Source organism: Microcaecilia unicolor, chromosome 6, assembly GCF_901765095.1.
Source record: "Microcaecilia unicolor chromosome 6, aMicUni1.1, whole genome shotgun sequence".
Classification (NCBI taxonomy): domain Eukaryota; kingdom Metazoa; phylum Chordata; class Amphibia; order Gymnophiona; family Siphonopidae; genus Microcaecilia; species Microcaecilia unicolor.
The window spans coordinates 327,135,768-327,154,016 of record NC_044036.1 but is presented as its reverse complement, the minus strand read 5'-3'; the positions used below and the strand labels follow the sequence as shown (position 1 = coordinate 327,154,016).

At 43.8% G+C, this 18,249-nt stretch overlaps 1 protein-coding gene across 2 annotated transcripts in view; it reads right to left on the bottom strand.

Annotated features, from left to right (window-relative positions):
- ATAD5 (ATPase family AAA domain containing 5) overlaps positions 1 to 18,249 on the bottom strand; it is a 170,835-nt gene that overhangs the window by 103,686 nt on the left and 48,900 nt on the right. For both annotated transcript variants that reach the window (XM_030208396.1, XM_030208395.1), the window contains exons 7-9: positions 3,471 to 3,652; positions 3,081 to 3,238; positions 329 to 485 (exon numbers count right to left, since the gene is read on the bottom strand). In XM_030208396.1, coding sequence (XP_030064256.1) covers positions 329 to 485; positions 3,081 to 3,238; positions 3,471 to 3,652 — 497 coding nt within the window. The remainder of the gene's footprint in view (positions 1 to 328; positions 486 to 3,080; positions 3,239 to 3,470; positions 3,653 to 18,249) is intronic.

Below are 18,249 nucleotides of genomic sequence, written 5' to 3'. Positions count from 1 at the left end.
TTGCAAGCTAGAAATACCATACAGTTTTGATAAAAACTATCACCCACATTGCTAGTCATGTACAAACTAACATACCTCTCTGTAATTAAACTCTCCAAGAAAATTATAAATGTAAGACTGTTCACAGAAATCAAGAAATCTGAAGGTTATTGTGAAGCAAAATTAGAATGGGCTACACTGATACTTCAAGCCAACTACAATAGCCATTTTTCACAGTCACAAACAAGGGTGACAAAAATCATTATCTTTAACAGCTTTTCAGACAATGTACTTAATGGTCCTCATTAGGAACCATATGAAACAAAGTATACTTTCTTACAACACTAACCTTGTTTGCTATCTTCAGAAAGTGCACAGTATTCCGCTTGCTTTTGTCGGAATTGCCTAAAATATCTTTTCACGGGGAACTGAGGATTACAAGACTTGATCTCATCTAACAAACACTTCCTTACTGCTTCTGGAAAATCTATTCGCCATCCACCTGGCTGGAAAAAAAAAAGAATATTACAGTGCTTTTACCTTTGCGAAAGGAATTTGCAAGGTTTGTCATACTTTCTGATATGTAGTCTTTCAGAATTTATTTGCCCTTTTTATAAGAAATGCTAAAGCATCTTATTTTGGCTATAACAATTTTTAATTCTGCTTAATCTTTAAAAATGCATCTTTAAGCCTTTCTTATATGCCTTTGAGCATATTAGTACATAAGTAATGCCACACTGGGAAAAGACCAAGGGTCCATCGAGCCCAGCATCCTGTCCACGACAGCGGCCAATCCAGGCCAAGGGCACCTGGCAAGCTTCCCAAACGTACAAACATTCTATACATGTTATTCCCGGAATTGTGGATTTTTCCCAAGTCCATTTAGTAGCGGTTTATGGACTTGTCCTTTAGGAAACTGTCTAACCCCTTTTTAAACTCTGCCAAGCTAACCGTCTTCACCACGTTCTCTGGCAACGAATTCCAGAGTTTAATTACGCGTTGGGTGAAGAAAAATTTTCTCAGATTTGTTTTAAATTTACTACACTGTAGTTTTATCGCATGCCCCCTAGTCCTAGTATTTTTGGAAAGCGTGAACAGACGCTTCACATCCACCTCTGTTCCACTCCACTCATTATTTTATATACCTCTATCATGTCTCCCCTCAACTGTCTCTTCTCCAAGCTAAAAAGCCCTAGCCTTCTTAGTCTTTCTTCATAGGGAAGTCGTCCCATCCCTGCTATCATTTTAGTCACCCTTCGCTGCAACTTTTCCAATTCCATTATATCTTTCTTGAGATGCGGCAACCAGAATTGAACACAATACTCAAGGTGCGGATGCACCATGGAGCAATATAACGGCACTTTAACATCCTCACACCTGTTTTCCATACCTTTCCTAATAATACCCAACATTCTATATGCTTTCCGAGCCGCCGCAGCACACTGAGCAAAAGGTTTCAGTGTATTAGCGACTATGACACCCAGATCCCTTTCTTGGTCCGTAACTCCTAACGTGGAACTTTGCACATGACGTAGCTATAATTCAGGTTCTTTTTTCCCCACATGCATCACCTTGCACTTGCTCACATTAAACGTCATCTGCCATTTAGCCGCCCAGTCTCCCATTCTCGTAAGGTCCTTCTGTAATTTTTCACAATCCTGTCGCGAGTTAACGACTTTGAATAACTTTGTGTCATCAGCAAATTTAATTACCTGGCTAGTTACTCCCATCTCTAAATCATTTATAAATATATTAAAAAGCAGCGGTCCCAGCACAGACCCCTGAGGAACCCCACTAACTACCCTTCTCCATTGTGAATACTGCCCATTTAACCCCACTCTGTTTCCTATCCTTCAACCAGTTTTTAATCCACAATAGGACTTTTCCTCCTATCCCATGACCCTCCAATTTCCTCTGTAGTCTTTCATGAGATACCTTGTCAAACGCCTTTTGAAAATCCAATCTAATTCATTGAAATCTAATTCATTTGAATCTAATTCATTTAAATGTACTATTGGTATTTTTCATATTGAAAATATAAAATTTGTAGAATGTTCAAAAATTTGTCAACAAAAGTCACAGATGATGACTTGACTATCACATTATGGTGCTTATTTTAAAAAAACTATTCACATTTTCGACAAGCATAGACCAGCATTTAGAAGTTTATATTGTATAAATGTTTAAATCTTGATTTTACAAAGCCACTACATGTCAAAAAATCGAAAAACATGCATATAAGGAAGGAGGCATGGTCTAAGCCTATTTTGTGCAAGCCATAAAATAAACTTGTATTCTTCATTTCAGAACGGGAATGCACATCTATGCCCAAAAAAAGACTGAAGTCTGGATAGTCCAGCTACCATGCATGTCTAGGTTTCACTGAAATGCTCATATTAAGCAGAACTCCACTGGAGGAATTACAGGAGGTCACTCCCTTAATACGCCAGTGGTTATGTCCTCCAAAATGCAAAACTAGAAAGGGATATCGGACTCTATGACAGCTGAGGGAAAATAAACCTTTATGTTTCAAAATGACCAACATAAATGTTTATGTTCTACCACATAAAGGTGTATATTGGTATTTCGGAACATAGTTGTTTGCTAGTTTTGGCCCTGTTGTTATTTCAGAAGTTTATGATTCTAAAATGGATGCGCTTGCTGCACATAACTGGCATGTATTTTAGAACACACTCTTTGTTGGCAGATCCTGTTCTAAAATACTAGTGGAATCTGAGATGTCTTGAACATCTCAATTCCAATTTCTACATTCTTTCTAAAGTCTGCTTTCATATCAGTAGTTACTGAGTTTCATTCCTACATCATGCATACATTTCAATGGCTTGAGGCCAGCATACAGTATGTGTATAGGTTCTCTCAAAACAAGGGCTTCCAAGATTACTCCTGACAAATGATCTGATGTGATAAGAGACCATGCAAAATGTAGGGACTATTTACCTCAGTTGGAAAGATGGGTTTTAAAAACTTATAACCAAAACAGTTAACTGACCTATATAGACAGTGAATGCCAAGGCTCAGTGATCAGCAATGAGCATGAACTAACCTAGAAGGCACTTATTTTCAAGAATTTGTTTACTAACCATAACAGCAGAAATACTGCTGCTTGTTGAAGGTTTCATAATTAAGAATTCTTTGACTGAAGCTGTGAGTTTTATGGTATCAGTCAATTCAGTATTCATATGTTGAAGGACAGTCAGAAGAGGGCAGGAAGGCCATGTCAACCTCCACAGAGGGCAAACTATAAAAAAAGAAAGTAAACATATAAAGATGATTTAACATATTGCAGATATACTCTTTACACCAGCCAATGCATTGCCTTTGATATTAAAAATAAAATATCATGTAGTCATGGAAATAAAAGAGATGGAGCAATCCAGCATGATTGTTCATGTCAGACCTTGGTGTTGAATGTACAGCTTGCTGTTTGTGTGGCTTAAACAAAGTCTCAGAGAGAATACATTGGAACTTACCATCATCCTTTTGCTGCACATGGGTAACAGTTTGGAAAGATGAACTTGTTGCAGAATATGCTTCCTTTGCCGCTTCTGTCTTTGCTATGTATCGTTTTAGAGAGTCTGGCAAGCCACTCATCAGAAATTCATGCCTAGCTTTTAGTTGTTCATCGTCCTCAGAATTTTCAGATACATCTTGACTTTAAATGGAATAAAAATGCCATTATTGACAATTTGTATTCCTGGGAACTCATTATTTTAGTTACGCATGTGTATTTCACCAATAAATGTATGCGGATCACAAATTCAAATACGTAATTCTCTTACAACCACAATAGTAAAACATCTTAACACACATAAAATAATAAAATGATCATGTATACATACATATACCATAAAAGGAAGTAGGCAACCTTGGCTCTCGAGCCAGTTCACTTTTCAGGATTTCCGCAAAGAATATGCATGAGATCTATTTGCATACAATGGAGGCAATGCATGCAAATAGATATCATGCATATTCATTGAGGAAATCCTGAAAACTTACTGGGTTGCAGCCCTCAAGGACAGAGATTGCCCACCCATGCCGTATAACATGACCTAACTTGCTATAATTAAGACAAACATCCCCAATTTACTTAAAAAACTAAAATCCTTGGTTTTCTCCAGAACATCGGACCCATAAGCACGAAGGATGGAAACTGGAATGGAGATGGCATAAACTGTAGGAATCGGAATCATATAACAAAGTACCACCAAGCCTTAACAGCAGCCAAAAAGGTGAAATTAGGCCTTACCTGCTAATTTTCTTTCCTCTAGACCCTCCAGACCGGTCAAGACGCTTGGGTAGGCTGCTGGTAGGCATGCATAACCCAAGCGTCTTGACCGGTCTGGAGGGTTGCTGAGGAAAACAACATTTCTCTCAGGGCATTGAACAGGCTGCCAATTTAACCAAGCAGCTGTTCAGTAAACAGCCTACTGCAACCCCCACAACAGAACTAGCCTGCCCAGTCACAACTGAACTGCAGTGATTTTGCTGCATATTTTGCCAGCAAAATAAAAAGTTTCCACCATGATTAACAGGCAGTCTCACCTAGTCTTCAATCAGCAACCAGGAACACACAAACTCGCCCAATCCTGACACAGACATATTTATTTTTATTTGTAGCATTTGTAGCCCACATTTTCCCACCAATTTGCAGGCTCAATGTGGCTTACATTTGCTGTAATGGCGGTTGCCATTTCCGGATAACAGATTACAAGTGGTAATGCATTAAGTTGCATACATACATGGTAACATACATTTAGCATAACATATATATCACTAGTAAAAGAGGCCCGTTTCTGAGCAAATGAAATGGGAGCTAGCAAGGTTTTCGTCGGCAACACCCCCCCCCCCCCCGCCAACCCCTTCGTTGTTGTGGCATTGCTCCGCCCTCAACGTCATGACGTTTGACGCGAGGGCGGGGCCCGTAGCGATTCCCCCCCCCCCCGCCTACCTCCCTCCCTGCCATCCCCTTCATTGTTCTGCCCTTGCTCCGCCCTCGAGGGTGGGGCCCGGAGCGATTTTGGTGGCTTCACCACCACGAACCTTCGAACCTTTTTGAGGGAAGTCAGGGCTTGGCTTCACTGACGTCACTGTCTTCAGAACGTTGAGGGTGAGTTTTATATATATAGATGTGCATATACATGGTAGGAGAAATTAGACCTTACCTGCTAATTTGCTTTCCTTTAATCCCTCCGGACCGGCCCAGGATTAGACTGATGGGTTGTGCTCGCCTACCAGCAGGTGGAGACTGAGAAAAAAACTCTGACTCTAGAGCCAATAAGAGCCCTGGTCATGTGACCCTAGCCTCAGTATTTGAATAACAAATCAGAAAGGAAAAGAAGAACCTATATTCTGTGCCGTGAGGAATCCAAGCAGCCAGGAAGCACCAGATAAACGTGCTTACAACTACGGCTTAGCCGTGACACTGGGCTCACCAACAACTCGTTTCAGAGCTGAGGTATGGCCAATTACGTACAGATTTATGTATTTGTTTAAACTGTTCAACTTGCATAACATAAAACTATGAAATTCTTGAAACTGTTCAACTTGCATAACATAATGAAGTATTTAACCATTTAACTTGGAGAACAGTATGCAAATCCTTTAACTGTCTAACTTGCAGAACAGCTCTGAAGACGACAGTTGAATATCTGTACACAGCAATGTAGATACTGAAAGATAGCACACGGGAGGGGCCTGGGCCGGTCTGGAGGGATTAAAGGAAAGCAAATTAGCAGGTAAGGTCTAATTTCTCCTTCCTTAGCATCCCTCCGGACCGGCTCAGGATTGGACTGATGGGACGTAACAAAGCAGTAGTCCTACGGGAGGGACCCCAGCAAACCCGCTGTGAGCACTCGGGATGCAAAGACCGCCTCTCGACGACACTGACCATCAAGTCTGTAATGCTTAGAGAAGGAATGAAGAGAAGACGAAGTCGCCGCCTTACAGATCTCCTCTGGAGGCACCAAGGAGCACTCCGCCCACGAGGCTGCCTGCCCTCGTGTTGAATGAGCCTTAAGCGCCTCAGGAACCGTTTTGCCTGCTAAAAGATAAGCAGACGCTATCATCTCCTTAATCCACCGAGATAAAGTGGGCTTAGAAGCTGACAAGCCCTTGCGGTGACCAGCAAAAAGGAGAAAAAGACGGTCCGAGCGACAGAAATTGTCCGTAACTGCGATATATTGTTTAAGAACTCTCTTAATATCCAGAGTACGCAAGTTCTGCTGCTCCCTCGTGCCTGAGGCCGATCCTAGCACAGGAAGGAAAACCGACTGGGACATATGAAACCGAGACATGACCTTGGGTAAAAAAGAAGGAACCGGCCGAAGTACCACTCGCTCTTTAGAAAATTCCAGAAATGGAGATCTACAGGAAAAGGCTTGCAACTCCGAGACTCTCCTGGCTGACGCATTAGCCACCAAAAACACTGTCTTAATCATGAAATCCTTCAGAGAACATGCTTGTAGCGGCTCAAAAGGAGGCTTCGTTAGTCGAAAGGACCAGATTAAGGTCCCAAGATGGAAAAATTGGCCTGACCAAAGGACGAAGAAGACCAACTCCCTTCAAAAACCGGGCCACCTCGGGAATACTGGCCAAAGTCTTACCACGAATCCTTCCTCTGAAACAGGATAGAGCTGCCGTCTGCACTCTTAGTGAAGAAAGCGAACGTCCTTTATCAAAGCTTCGCTGCAGAAAATCTAACATCCGAGGCACCGACGCCCGAAAAGGAACAATGCCAGCATCTGTACACCAAGCCTCAAAAATTCTCCAGGTGCGAACATAGCTCAGAGAGGTGGAACGACGACGAGAGCGAAGCATGGTGGAAATTACTGGGGCTGAGAAACCCTTCTTAGCTAAGCGGGCCTGTTCAAGAGCCAGGCCGTAAGACAAAATCGAGCCGGATCTGGATGAGGAACGGGCCCTTGTACCAGCAAGGTCTTGTGCACTGGAAGTCGGAGAGGAGACGCCCCCATAAGATGTTGCAGATCCGCATACCAAGGACACTGAGGCCAGTCCGGTGCTACTAACACTACCGGCTCCCCGTGCTCCTCGATCCTCTGCAGGAGACGATCTATTAGTGGCCATGGAGGAAATGCGTAAAGAAGACCGGAGGGCCACCTCTGCAAGAGGGCGTCGACCCCTTCTGCTCTTGCATCTCTTCGGCGACTGAAGAAGCGAGGAGCTTTGGAATTGAGACTTGAGGCGAAAAGATCTAAAACTGGAGGACCCCAGTGGTCTACTATCAACTGAAACGCCCGATTGCTGAGATCCCACTCCCCTGAATCGAGAGTGTGACTGAGAAAGCCTGCCTGGACATTGTCCACTCCTGCTACATGCGAAGCTGATAGGTTCGTGAGGTGCATCTCTGCCCAGGCGAGAAGACTTTCAGCTTCTCGACACAGCAGACGGCACCTCGTTCCTCCCTGGCGGTTGATGTAAGCCACCGCTGAGGCGTTGTCCGAGAGAACTCGTACTGCTTTGCCCACCAGGAGAAACTTGAAGTGCTGAAGAGCCAACCGAATCGCCCTGGTCTCCAAAAAATTGATGGATTGAGCTGCTTCCAGCGGAGACCAGAGACCCTGGGTCCACTGATCTAGGCAATGAGCCCCCCACAGCCTCAGAGACTGGCATCTGTCGTCAACGGAATCCACCGAGGAGACTCCAATGGCATCCCTACAGTGAGATTCTGCATCCTTAACCACCAAAATAGTGAGATGCATTCCCGGTTGCGCAGAGGCAACTTTTTCAGAAGAGAATCCGTTTGCACCGACCACCGAGACAGAAGAGACCACTGAAGAGACCTGTGAGCTCTGGCCCAGGGCACCACCTCTATCGTGGCTGCCATGGATCTGAGAACCTGAAGATAATCCCAAGGGACCTTGTGATGTATCAAATTCAGAATCTGCGACCGGAGCTTTAGAATCCTGCCCTGCGGAAGCAAAACTCGACCCCTCACCGTATCGAAGATGACTCCCAATACTCGAGAGACAGCGAGGGAGCCAAACTGCTCTTGGATAGATTCACCACCCAACCTAGGGACTGTAAGAACGCTACCACTCGTTCCGTGACTTGACAACTTTCTTGATAAGATTTTGCCCTTATCACCCAGTCGTCTAAGTAAGGATGGACGAGAATGCCCTCTTTCCGGAGGGCCACTGCCACCACCGCCATAATCTTGGTAAATGTGCGCGGTGCCATCGCAAGACCGAAAGGCAACGCTTGAAACTGGAAATGACGGCCTAGAACCACAAATCGCAAGAACTTGTGGTGAGCCGGACGAATGGGAATATGCAAATACGCCTCTGTAAGATCTAATGCAGTGAGATATTCCCCTTTGCGCATTGCTACTATTACTGACCGAAGAGTCTCCATACGAAAACCTGTAACCTTGAGCGCCCGGTTGACAGCTTTGAGGTCTAGAATAGGACGAAAGGAATCTTTTCTCTGGGACCACGAAATAAATGGAATAGCGACCCCGCTTGCGCTCCGCCAGCAGGACAGGGCAAATGGCCTGAAGGTCCAAGAGCCTCTGTAGAGTCTCCCGAATCGCCGCTGCCTTGAGACGAGAGCGACAGGGAGACTCCAGAAAGGCGTCTGAAATGGGCCTTGCAAATTCTAAGGCATAACCGTCTCGAATAATTTCCAAGACCCACTGATCCGAAGTAATTTGGGCCCACCTCTGATAGAACTGAGCCAGCCGAGCTCCTACGGGAATCAGAGGAGAGCCCTTCGCACCTTCATTGGGAAGCCCGCGATGGGGAGCGAAAACTTGCAGCTGAGAATCTATCTTCTCTGCGGTAACTGCGAAAGGACTGAGTCCTGTTGAAAAACCGAGGTTTCTGAGTCTGAGGATCCCTATCAGATTGAAATCTACGGAAAGAACGCATGCGACCATGACCAAACAAAGCCCCGCGACTAGACTGCCGAGGTCTATCCTCCGGAAGACGTGGGACCTTAAAATCCCCCAGGGACTGAACCAACTTATCCAACTCTTCACCAAATAAAAAGGAGCCTCTAAAGGGGAATTTACTTAATTTAGACTTGGAGGCCGCATCCGCCGACCAACCTTTCAACCAAAGAGAGCGACGGGCTGCGACCCCCAAGGCCAAGGACTTAGAAGAAGCCCTCAACAGATCATACAGAGCATCTGCTAAAAACGCAGAGCCCGTCTCAATCTTAGCCACTTCCACATCAATGGCTCCTAGATCATCGGAAGAGCGGTCCAAAACTCTTTCCGCCCAACGAAAACAAGCTCTGGCCACCAGAGAACCACAAATAGCCGCTTGAACAGCCAGAGAAGAAACATGAAAACTATTTTTAGAAGAGTGTCAAGTCTTCTGTACTGAGCATCGCGCAACGCCGTTCCGCCATCCACCGGAACCGTGTTGCGCTTGGTAACAGCCGAAACCACGGCATCTACCACCGGAAGCTTAAGTAAGGCTCTATCAGCCTCTGGCACAGGATAAAGGAGCTGCATCGACTTAGAGTGACGAAAGGCCGCATCCGGGACCTCCCATTGAGGTTTAATAACTTCCCAAATATCTTGATGCATAGGGAAAGTTTTTGTGGAGGCTCTGGAGCCTTTAACCAAAATATCCACCTTTCGGACCCCTGAGTCAGGAAGAGGATCCTCAAAATGCAAAGTAGAGGATACCATAGAAATGAGATCCTGCAAATCCTCTCTATGGAACACTCTAGCCACCGCAGGATCCTCCCCCTGAGTCAAAGGTACAGCGTCTTGATCTAGAGAAGAAGGATCTTCCCAAAAATTGTCCACTAATTCCTCTTCCTCCTCTAAATCATGATCCTGATTTGAAAGAGATTCAAATTGCATGTCCCAAATCTAGGTCTCTTGGGAGGGAGGGTAGTAGTGACAGGCTCTTGTCACACTGCTGTACTAGAATTGCCCCTCTGCATTAAAAACGCCTGATACATCTGTAGAACAAACTCAGGAGGAAACCCCCCTGCCTGAGAGCTGGCAGCCTATAACATAACCCCCGATTCCGTATCAGCTAAGGTCGCAGAGCTGCGCAAAGCAGACGGACCCCCTGCAGTAACAAACGGAGCTGGACTCAAAATGGCTGCCGTTCGCGCCAAAATTCCAGCGCTACCACCCCCGAATCTGAGGCCTTCGCCGTCGACGCTAACGCCGTCGCGGGTGAAGAAGGGCCAACCGCCAAAACGGACCCCAAAGTCGACGGAGGGAGAGGGGCAGAAGAAACATCAATCGCCGTGCAGTATTTACAAGCCCTTGAGGCATTAATGCCTCGAAGCTGACATACAGCGCACCTCTTCAACTTCTCTGACATTTCGGAGGGAAAAAACGTGCACGTGCCGAAGCGGTTCGCGCGAGTTCCCTTCGAGGTAATTTCTAAATAAATAAAGAATTCCACAATATAAAACTACAAACGGCACTGCTAAAGCAAAAACAGCACTACTCTGAAAGAGGGCTGAAACAAAATGCTGCAGCTTTACTTTTCCGTTTTCTTTCTCTTTTTTTTTTTCCACACAGCTGAATCACAGCCAACAAGGCATTCCTCTGCAATCAAACAGAGCTGTCTGCTCATTCAGTCAGTGGGGCATGTTCTCTCGATTTTTTTTTTACAACCTGGCTGCCTCTCCCAAAGGCAAAACACCTTTCCTCAGAAAGGGTGGCCCTTCCCTTCCTTTAATAATTTTGAGAGAATATTAGGGAGATGGGGAGGGACCCGGGAACACCCGAGTGTGACACCCCAGAGGCTGACAACAGTAGAGAAACAGCACCAAAAAGCCTCTAATAAACTTCCCCAAGCACAAAAATAAACGAGAGAGAAAACCAGAATACCAATCTATATAGATATAAATCCTATAAAGAGAGACTAAATGGGCTCGCTTCCTACCTGCTGGGAGACTGAGAAAATACTGAGGCTAGGGTCACATGACCAGGGCTCTTATTAGCTCTCTAGAGTCAGAGTTTTTTTCTCAGTCTCCACCTGCTGGTAGGCGAGCACAACCCATCAGTCCAATCCTGGGCCGGTCCGGAGGGATGCTAAGGAAAAGAAGAATAAATTATGGTAGCACATGAAAGTTCCTGAGTAAGAAATTGGTCTGCCCGGGTTTCCAGGTTTGTGGATTTTGGGTAACATGAAGAATGTGCCCACAGAAGGCTGGTTTGGTATGAGATTCTTCTTCAGATGTGGTTCTGCTTGTGTAGGCAATGTTCTGATAAGATCTTTTAGCTGCTTTGTATAATCCTGTGTGGGGTCCTCAGTTAGTTTCCTGTAGTATTTGTTGTCTGAGAGCTGTCTGTGTCCCTCTTCAATGTATTTTTGTGTGTCCATAATTACCACTGTGCCTCCTTTGTCTGCAGGTTTGATGATAATGCGTTTGTTAGTTTGTACAGTTCTTATGGCCGCTCTTTCTGGTGGGGTAAGATTGTACAGAATTCTTTTTTGTTTGTTGGAGAGTTGTGATTTAACCCTATGTCTGAAACCTTCTATGTAATTATCCAGCTTGTAGTTTTATCCCACCTGTGGGATGAAATAAGTGTTCTTTTGTTTAAGACTGTATAACCCGGGCAGACCAATCATATCAGGTATTGGCACGCTCACGGAGGAAATATGTGGACTCATAGAGGGAATTCTGAAACCTCTCGTGCACAAACCTAACAGCATCATACAAGACACCACAGACTTTCTGAATAAATTGAAAAATATCAAGCAACTACCACCAAACACCCTTCTGGTCACGATGGATGTAGAATCACTATACAGCGATATAACAAAAGAGAGGGAACGAAGTACAAACTAAAGTCCAAACAAAAAAAACAGCACCACGGGCCTTTAAAAATGGAACACAGTTCTTTAATGAATGAGCCTTGACAAAAAGACCCGACACGGGCCGTGTTTCGGTGACTAGCACCTGCGTCAGGAGTCACAGTGATGACGTGGAAAACTTGGGGAATAACTCGAATATATTCCTCTACAATATATTATTCCTTACCCCACGTCTCATATAGTAAAAGCTACAAAGCACCAAGGCACTTTCACTTTCTGTATCCAAATGGATGAAAAAAAAACGTTTGGGTACAGAAAGTGAAAGTGCCTTGGTGCTTTGTAGCTTTTACTATATGAGACATGGGGTAAGGAATAATATATTGTAGAGGAATATATTTGAGTTATTCCCCAAGTTTTCCACGTCATCACTGTGACCCCTGACGCAGGTACTAGTCACCGAAACACGGCCCGTGTCGGGTCTTTTTGTCAAGGCTCATTCATTAAAGAACTGTGCTCCATTTTAAAGGCCCGTGGTGCTGTTTTTTTGTTTGAATCACTATACAGCAACATTCCACATGCGGATGGCATAGCTGAATGTGGAAGACTCCTAAAAAAATCCACACTGGACCATCAATACTCACCAGAAACTATTACAAAATTAATCAAATTCATTTTAACTCACAACTACTTCTGCTTTAACAATGATATCTATCTACAAATAATGGGCACTGCAATGGGCACCAGGACAGCACCCCAATATGCCAACCTTTTTATGGCTGAGCTGGAAGAGATTTCTGAATACATACCAGACCAAACCTCTAAAATACTACTGGTACATCGATGACATTTTTATGATTTGGACGGAGGGGGAAGAAACTCTGAAACAATTTTACTATTCCTTCAATACATACCATCCTACAATCAGATTAAAAATTGACTACTCCCCAGAAAAAGTCAATTTTTTGGACACCACAGTCTCAATCAGTGATGGCTGTATACAAACATCTATATACAAGAAACCTACAGACAGATGCAGCTACCTCCACAACTCCAGCTTCCACCCTTCACATACAAAAAGATCCATTATTTACAGCCAAGCCACAAGATACCACCGTATCTGCTCAGACCCAGAGGATAGAGACAGACACCTTGAAACTCTGACTGCATCCTTCAAACAGAAAGGCTACAACCCCAAAATAAACTCCAAGAATATTGCCTCCTCCCTCAAAACACCCAGGGAAAATCTGCTACAGTACAAAGAAAAAATTGCCACAGACAGAATTCCCCTTGTAGTGACATACAACCCAGAGCTGGAGAAACTGAGGAAAATCATAAGAGACCTACAGCCTCTACTCCAGGAAGATGAATTACTGAAAGAGATATTCCCATCCCCACCAGTGCTGGCCTTCCGACAGCCACCAAATTTAAAACACAAGCTGATCAGAAGTAAACTCCCAACACAGACGGAAAAAGAAAAGGGTGCGTTTCCCTGTAACACAGCCAGCTGCAAACTATGCCAAAACATTTCACAAGACCTCACAGTCATTCACAAAGGAAAAATATTCAACATAAAGGACGATTTTACATGCTCATCTTCCAATGTGGCATATATCATTCAGTGTAAAAAATGTAACAAAGGATGCTATATTGGAGAAACAGGCCAGATGCTTAAGACAAGATTCAATCTGTACAGACATCATATGAAAATAGCCGGTGCCAGTCAAGCCCCCACCCCTGTGGGCCAACACTTTACAAGACCAGAACACCGCACCAGTGATTTCACAGTAAGAATACTGAAAGGTAATTTTAAAACAATACAGGAACGTAAGACCTTTGAAATAAGAATGATTGAATATTTTGACACCCAACAAACAGGACTTAATAAGGATCTGGGTTTTCTAACCAATTATAAACCATAAAGCTGTATTTCTCTGTTTATTACCCTCCTCTCACCTACCAACACCCATCCTGTTAGAATATCAATGAAATGCTTTGATGTCCCCATGCATATCCCCACCCTCCCACTCTGTCAGACTGTCAAAGTAATGCTTTGATGTTTCTCTTATATATACTATCTGCTAACACATTTGCTTATTTCCGATCTGACGAAGAAGGGCAACCTTCGAAAGCTAATCAAGAAATGTATTAAGTTATGTCCAATAAAAAAGGTATCATCTTATTTTCTTTTCCATGTTTTATTTTGTTTGATTTCTATTGATGACCTTTAAGAGTGGACTAACACGGCTACCACACCTCTCTACTTAAGATGGAACATTGTAAAAACATCCAGGGCAAAATATAGGACATTTTTGACTAGACCTGTTTCAATAATGACTAAGCACCAAAAAGGTGACCAAATTAACCAGATAACCACAGAAGAGATAAAGGCATGACCCCTCCTTAATCCCCCAGTGGTCACACCCTCTCCCACCCCACTAAGAGGTGAAAGTGATAGTATATACCAGGCTCTATGACAGCTGCAGATATAATGACCATTCCTCTTAGAGCAGCAAGCAGATCCCTGGAGTAGCTTAGTGGTCTGTGCAGTAGACTGCACAGAAGGGGACATAGTAAATGACAGCAGATAAAGACCTGTACGGTCCCACCCAGTCTGCCCAACAAGATAAACTCATTTTACGTGGTATATGATACTTTATGTTTGATTTGTCCTTGCCATTCTCAGGGCACAGATCATAGAAGTCCGCCCAGCACTCTTCTTGTACTAAAAGTTCTGAAGCTAATGTCGAAGCCCCTTAAAAAGGAGAAATTAGATCTTACCTGCTAATTTGCTTTCCTTTAGTCCCTCCGGACCGGACCAGGATTGGACTGATGGGTTGTGCTCGCCTACCAGCAGGTGGAGACTGAGAAAAAATTCTAACTCTAGAGAGCCAATAGGAGCCCTGGTCATGTGACCTTAGCCTCAGTATTTGAATAACAAAGCAGGAAAGAAAGAAAGACCTTCTGTGCCGTTTGGAATCCTAGCAGCCACAAAGCACTCGGCAATGCCAAGTATCAGAGCTCACCAGCAACTCTCACCAGAGAAGTGGTATGGCCCGATATGTATTACAGTTCACCAGCAACTCTCACCAGAGAAGTGGTATGGCTCACTTGTACTATAGCTCACCAGCAACTCTCACCAGAGAAGTGATATGGCTCACATGTAATATAGCTCACCAGCAACTCTCCCCAGAGAAGTGGTATGGCTCACGTATAATATAGCTCACCAGCAACTCTCACCAGAGAAGTGGTATGGCTCACTTGTCTTATAGCTCACCAGCAACTCTCACCAGAGAAGTGGTATGGCCCACTTAAGATTTTTATATATATTCCAACAACTGAGCTTACCAGCAACTCTCACCAGAAAAGTGGTAAATCATATTTAAGGTTTTATAGATATTCCAGCAACTGAGCTCAGCCACAACTCTCACCAGAGAAGTGGTATGGCGTATTTAAGGTTTTATAGATAGATTCCAGCAATTGAGTTCACCAGCAACCACCAGAGAAGTGGTATAGACCACGTAAAGTTCTGTATATATATAGTATTGTTCCACAAATCGTAAAGGAATGAATACACTTCCTACTTAATAAAAGAAGCTAAAGAGTAGAGAGAACATGGGAGGGGCCTGGTCCGGTCCGGAGAGACTAAAGGAAAGCAAATTAGCAGGTAAGATCTAATTTCTCCTTCCTTAGCGTCCCTCCGGACCGGACCAGGATTGGACTGATGGGAAGTACCAAAGCAGTAATCTGAAGGGAGGGACCCTATGAAAACTGCAGAGAAATGTTCATGCTGCATAGGCCACCTGGCGACAACTAACATGTAGTGTGTCCCAATGAGCAAAATAAAATGAAACTAGGACTAAGTTGCCAACTTACCAATGTGCACCGAGAGCACCAAAAATCGCTGTAGTAAGAATAGAGCCCGCTTCTGAAGTTGTGGAATATGTTGTAATACGCTGTGGAACTGCCCTCTCAGCGAGAAGAGAAATAGACATTCTCATTTCCTTGATCCTTCGAGATATAGCGGGTTAGAAACAATGAAAAACTTTTACGCCTACTGGCTAGAAGGACCAAACCAATAAGAAAAAACCGATTGGGAAAGGTGAAAACTTTAAACTACAGCAGACCGAAAAGAAGTTACCAACCGTAGAAGTATTCCACACATAGATGTACTTGCTGCAATGGCTACTAGGAAACACTGCTCGAAGAGGAAAACTTTATAGAAAAAGTTATGGCTACTAGAAATCAGAACTTTAAAGAGTCTGTTCACGTAGTTCACGTAGCTGGTGGATGAAGCGGGGGGTACAGGTGCTGGACTCCTTTAAGAAAACCGCTTTGACAGTGGATGCTGCATAAGCGTGTGGTTGTCAACAGTATCATGCATCACTGATAGAGCTGCCAAATGAACTCTAATGGATGAGTAAGACAGACCAGATTTCGCCAGATGCAGAAGATATTCCAAAACTTGCGAAATGGATACTGTTTGTGGAATGAAGTGGCGAGAGGAGCACCACAGAGTGAACCGTCGCCCCTTTGATTCATAGGACTTTAATGTAGATTTCTGTCTGGAAGCAATTAAAACTTGAAGTACTTCCTGCGAAAATATCAAAGACGTTGCGGACCCAGTAACCACGCCATAAGTTTGAGTGACTAGGGGTCCGGATGTAGAAAGGTGCCTTGGTTCTGCGTGAACACCTAGTGAGATGACGGAAGAAATGCATATAGAAGGTTGAAAAACCCCTGCTGGACATTGGCATCTGACCCTGTCTCTGTCAAGACTGTTGCTGAACGGAAGAAGCAAGAAATGTTCATGAGCCTGAAGGCAAAAAGAGATAGCCCTGAAGTGTCGCAGTGAGGAAGTAAGGCTGAAAAAATGAGAGTCCATTCACCTAAATGCAGGGTGAGACAACTAAGAAAAAAAAAAAAAAAAAAAAAAGACTACAAACTCAAGAGTATACTCTTAACTCCTCCTTGGCGAATGACATAACCCATTGCCATGGCAAGGACCAACATAGCTCTCTCCGTCTTGTTTGTCAGTAGGGAAAACAAAATTCAGCCGAAGGTAAAACGAATTGCTGAGGTCCCCCAGAAAAAAATATATACAAACAAGCTTCTGCCAAAAAGTGTACTGCACGAAGCATCCCAATGACAGAACTAAGGTTCTTGAGATAACTAGATGACACTTAAATAGCGCGATTGATGACCCTGAGATTCGCAATAGGATGAAGGAAAATTCCTTCTTGGGCATTAGAAAGTAAAATTGCATTCTGCAGAATAGAGCGAGGAAATGGCCGAAGGCCCAAGGTCACCAAGAAAAATATAAACTGGGATGTTTGCAGAGGAGACAAAAGACTGTGCGCCCACCTGACTAAACAAAGAGAAAATCAGAGATATCTGATGAGAGATCAAATGAGAGATCAAAAGAGAGGCCTGGCTACAATCACCACCCAACCTAGAGACTGTAAGAAATGCAACACCAGGTGCGTGACCTGAGAACTCTGCTGATAAGGCTTTCTCCAATTAGGCAGTCGTCTAGGTAAGAATGAAATGACCCTAAGAGCGCAATGAACATCCTCTTAGATCTATAAAAGAACGGAAGAGATAGTACTGCTGAAAATGACTGGTTAATGCATAAGCAAAAAACTAGCCATTCTCTGGATCCTGAGGAGAAGAGGAAGGGTGACCAAGGAAACCAGCTAAATAGGGCTACAAACTCCAACCCTATCTCTATGGCGTTCCATAGTTGGGTAAGTTCTGAATATAGAAAGTTCTGAATATAGGAGACCACCAGCTATGGTAGTACGCTCTGGACAGAAAAAATTGTCCCAGTATGAACGTCTGATTCACTGGCCTGTAATTTCTTGGATCTCCCTTATCCACATACCACTAATCCACATACCACGGTCATGCGTCCTCCCTCACTGAGATGTAGATTGTAAGCTCCTTTGAGCAGGGAACGTCCTTCTTTGTTAATTTGTACAGCGCTGCATAACCCTAGTAGCGCTCTAGAAATGTTAAGTAGTAGTAGTAGTAGTACCAGACTCACACCCAATAGATATGAATGTTGAGCTTGTTTCAGGTTAAAACACCGAACCTAGGCCCAGGGTCCCCGGTGTTCCTAGTGGTGAACAGCCATGGCAAATATTGTATGCGTTAGTTTGCAGAATTACTACAAAGCCTTGCTTTTGGAGCAGAGATTTCTGTTCGATACTCTCGTGAGAGGTTTTTTTTTTTGTTTGTTTTTTTTTCTTTAATGCTGTTCTGGTTGTAGAAAGGTGGACATTTGAGCTTTCCCAGAATGGCAAAACTTATGTACCTATGCCCATTAGATATGAATGCTGGACTTGATGGACTTTAGGCCTTACCCAGCATAACCATACTTATGTACCTATGGCATAAATACACAGGAAGTGAGTGAATCCCCTTCCAATTGAAAGAACACTCTGGAGTGAAGGCGCATAGAATGAAAATGAAAAAGGACAAACTTGGAAAATACCTG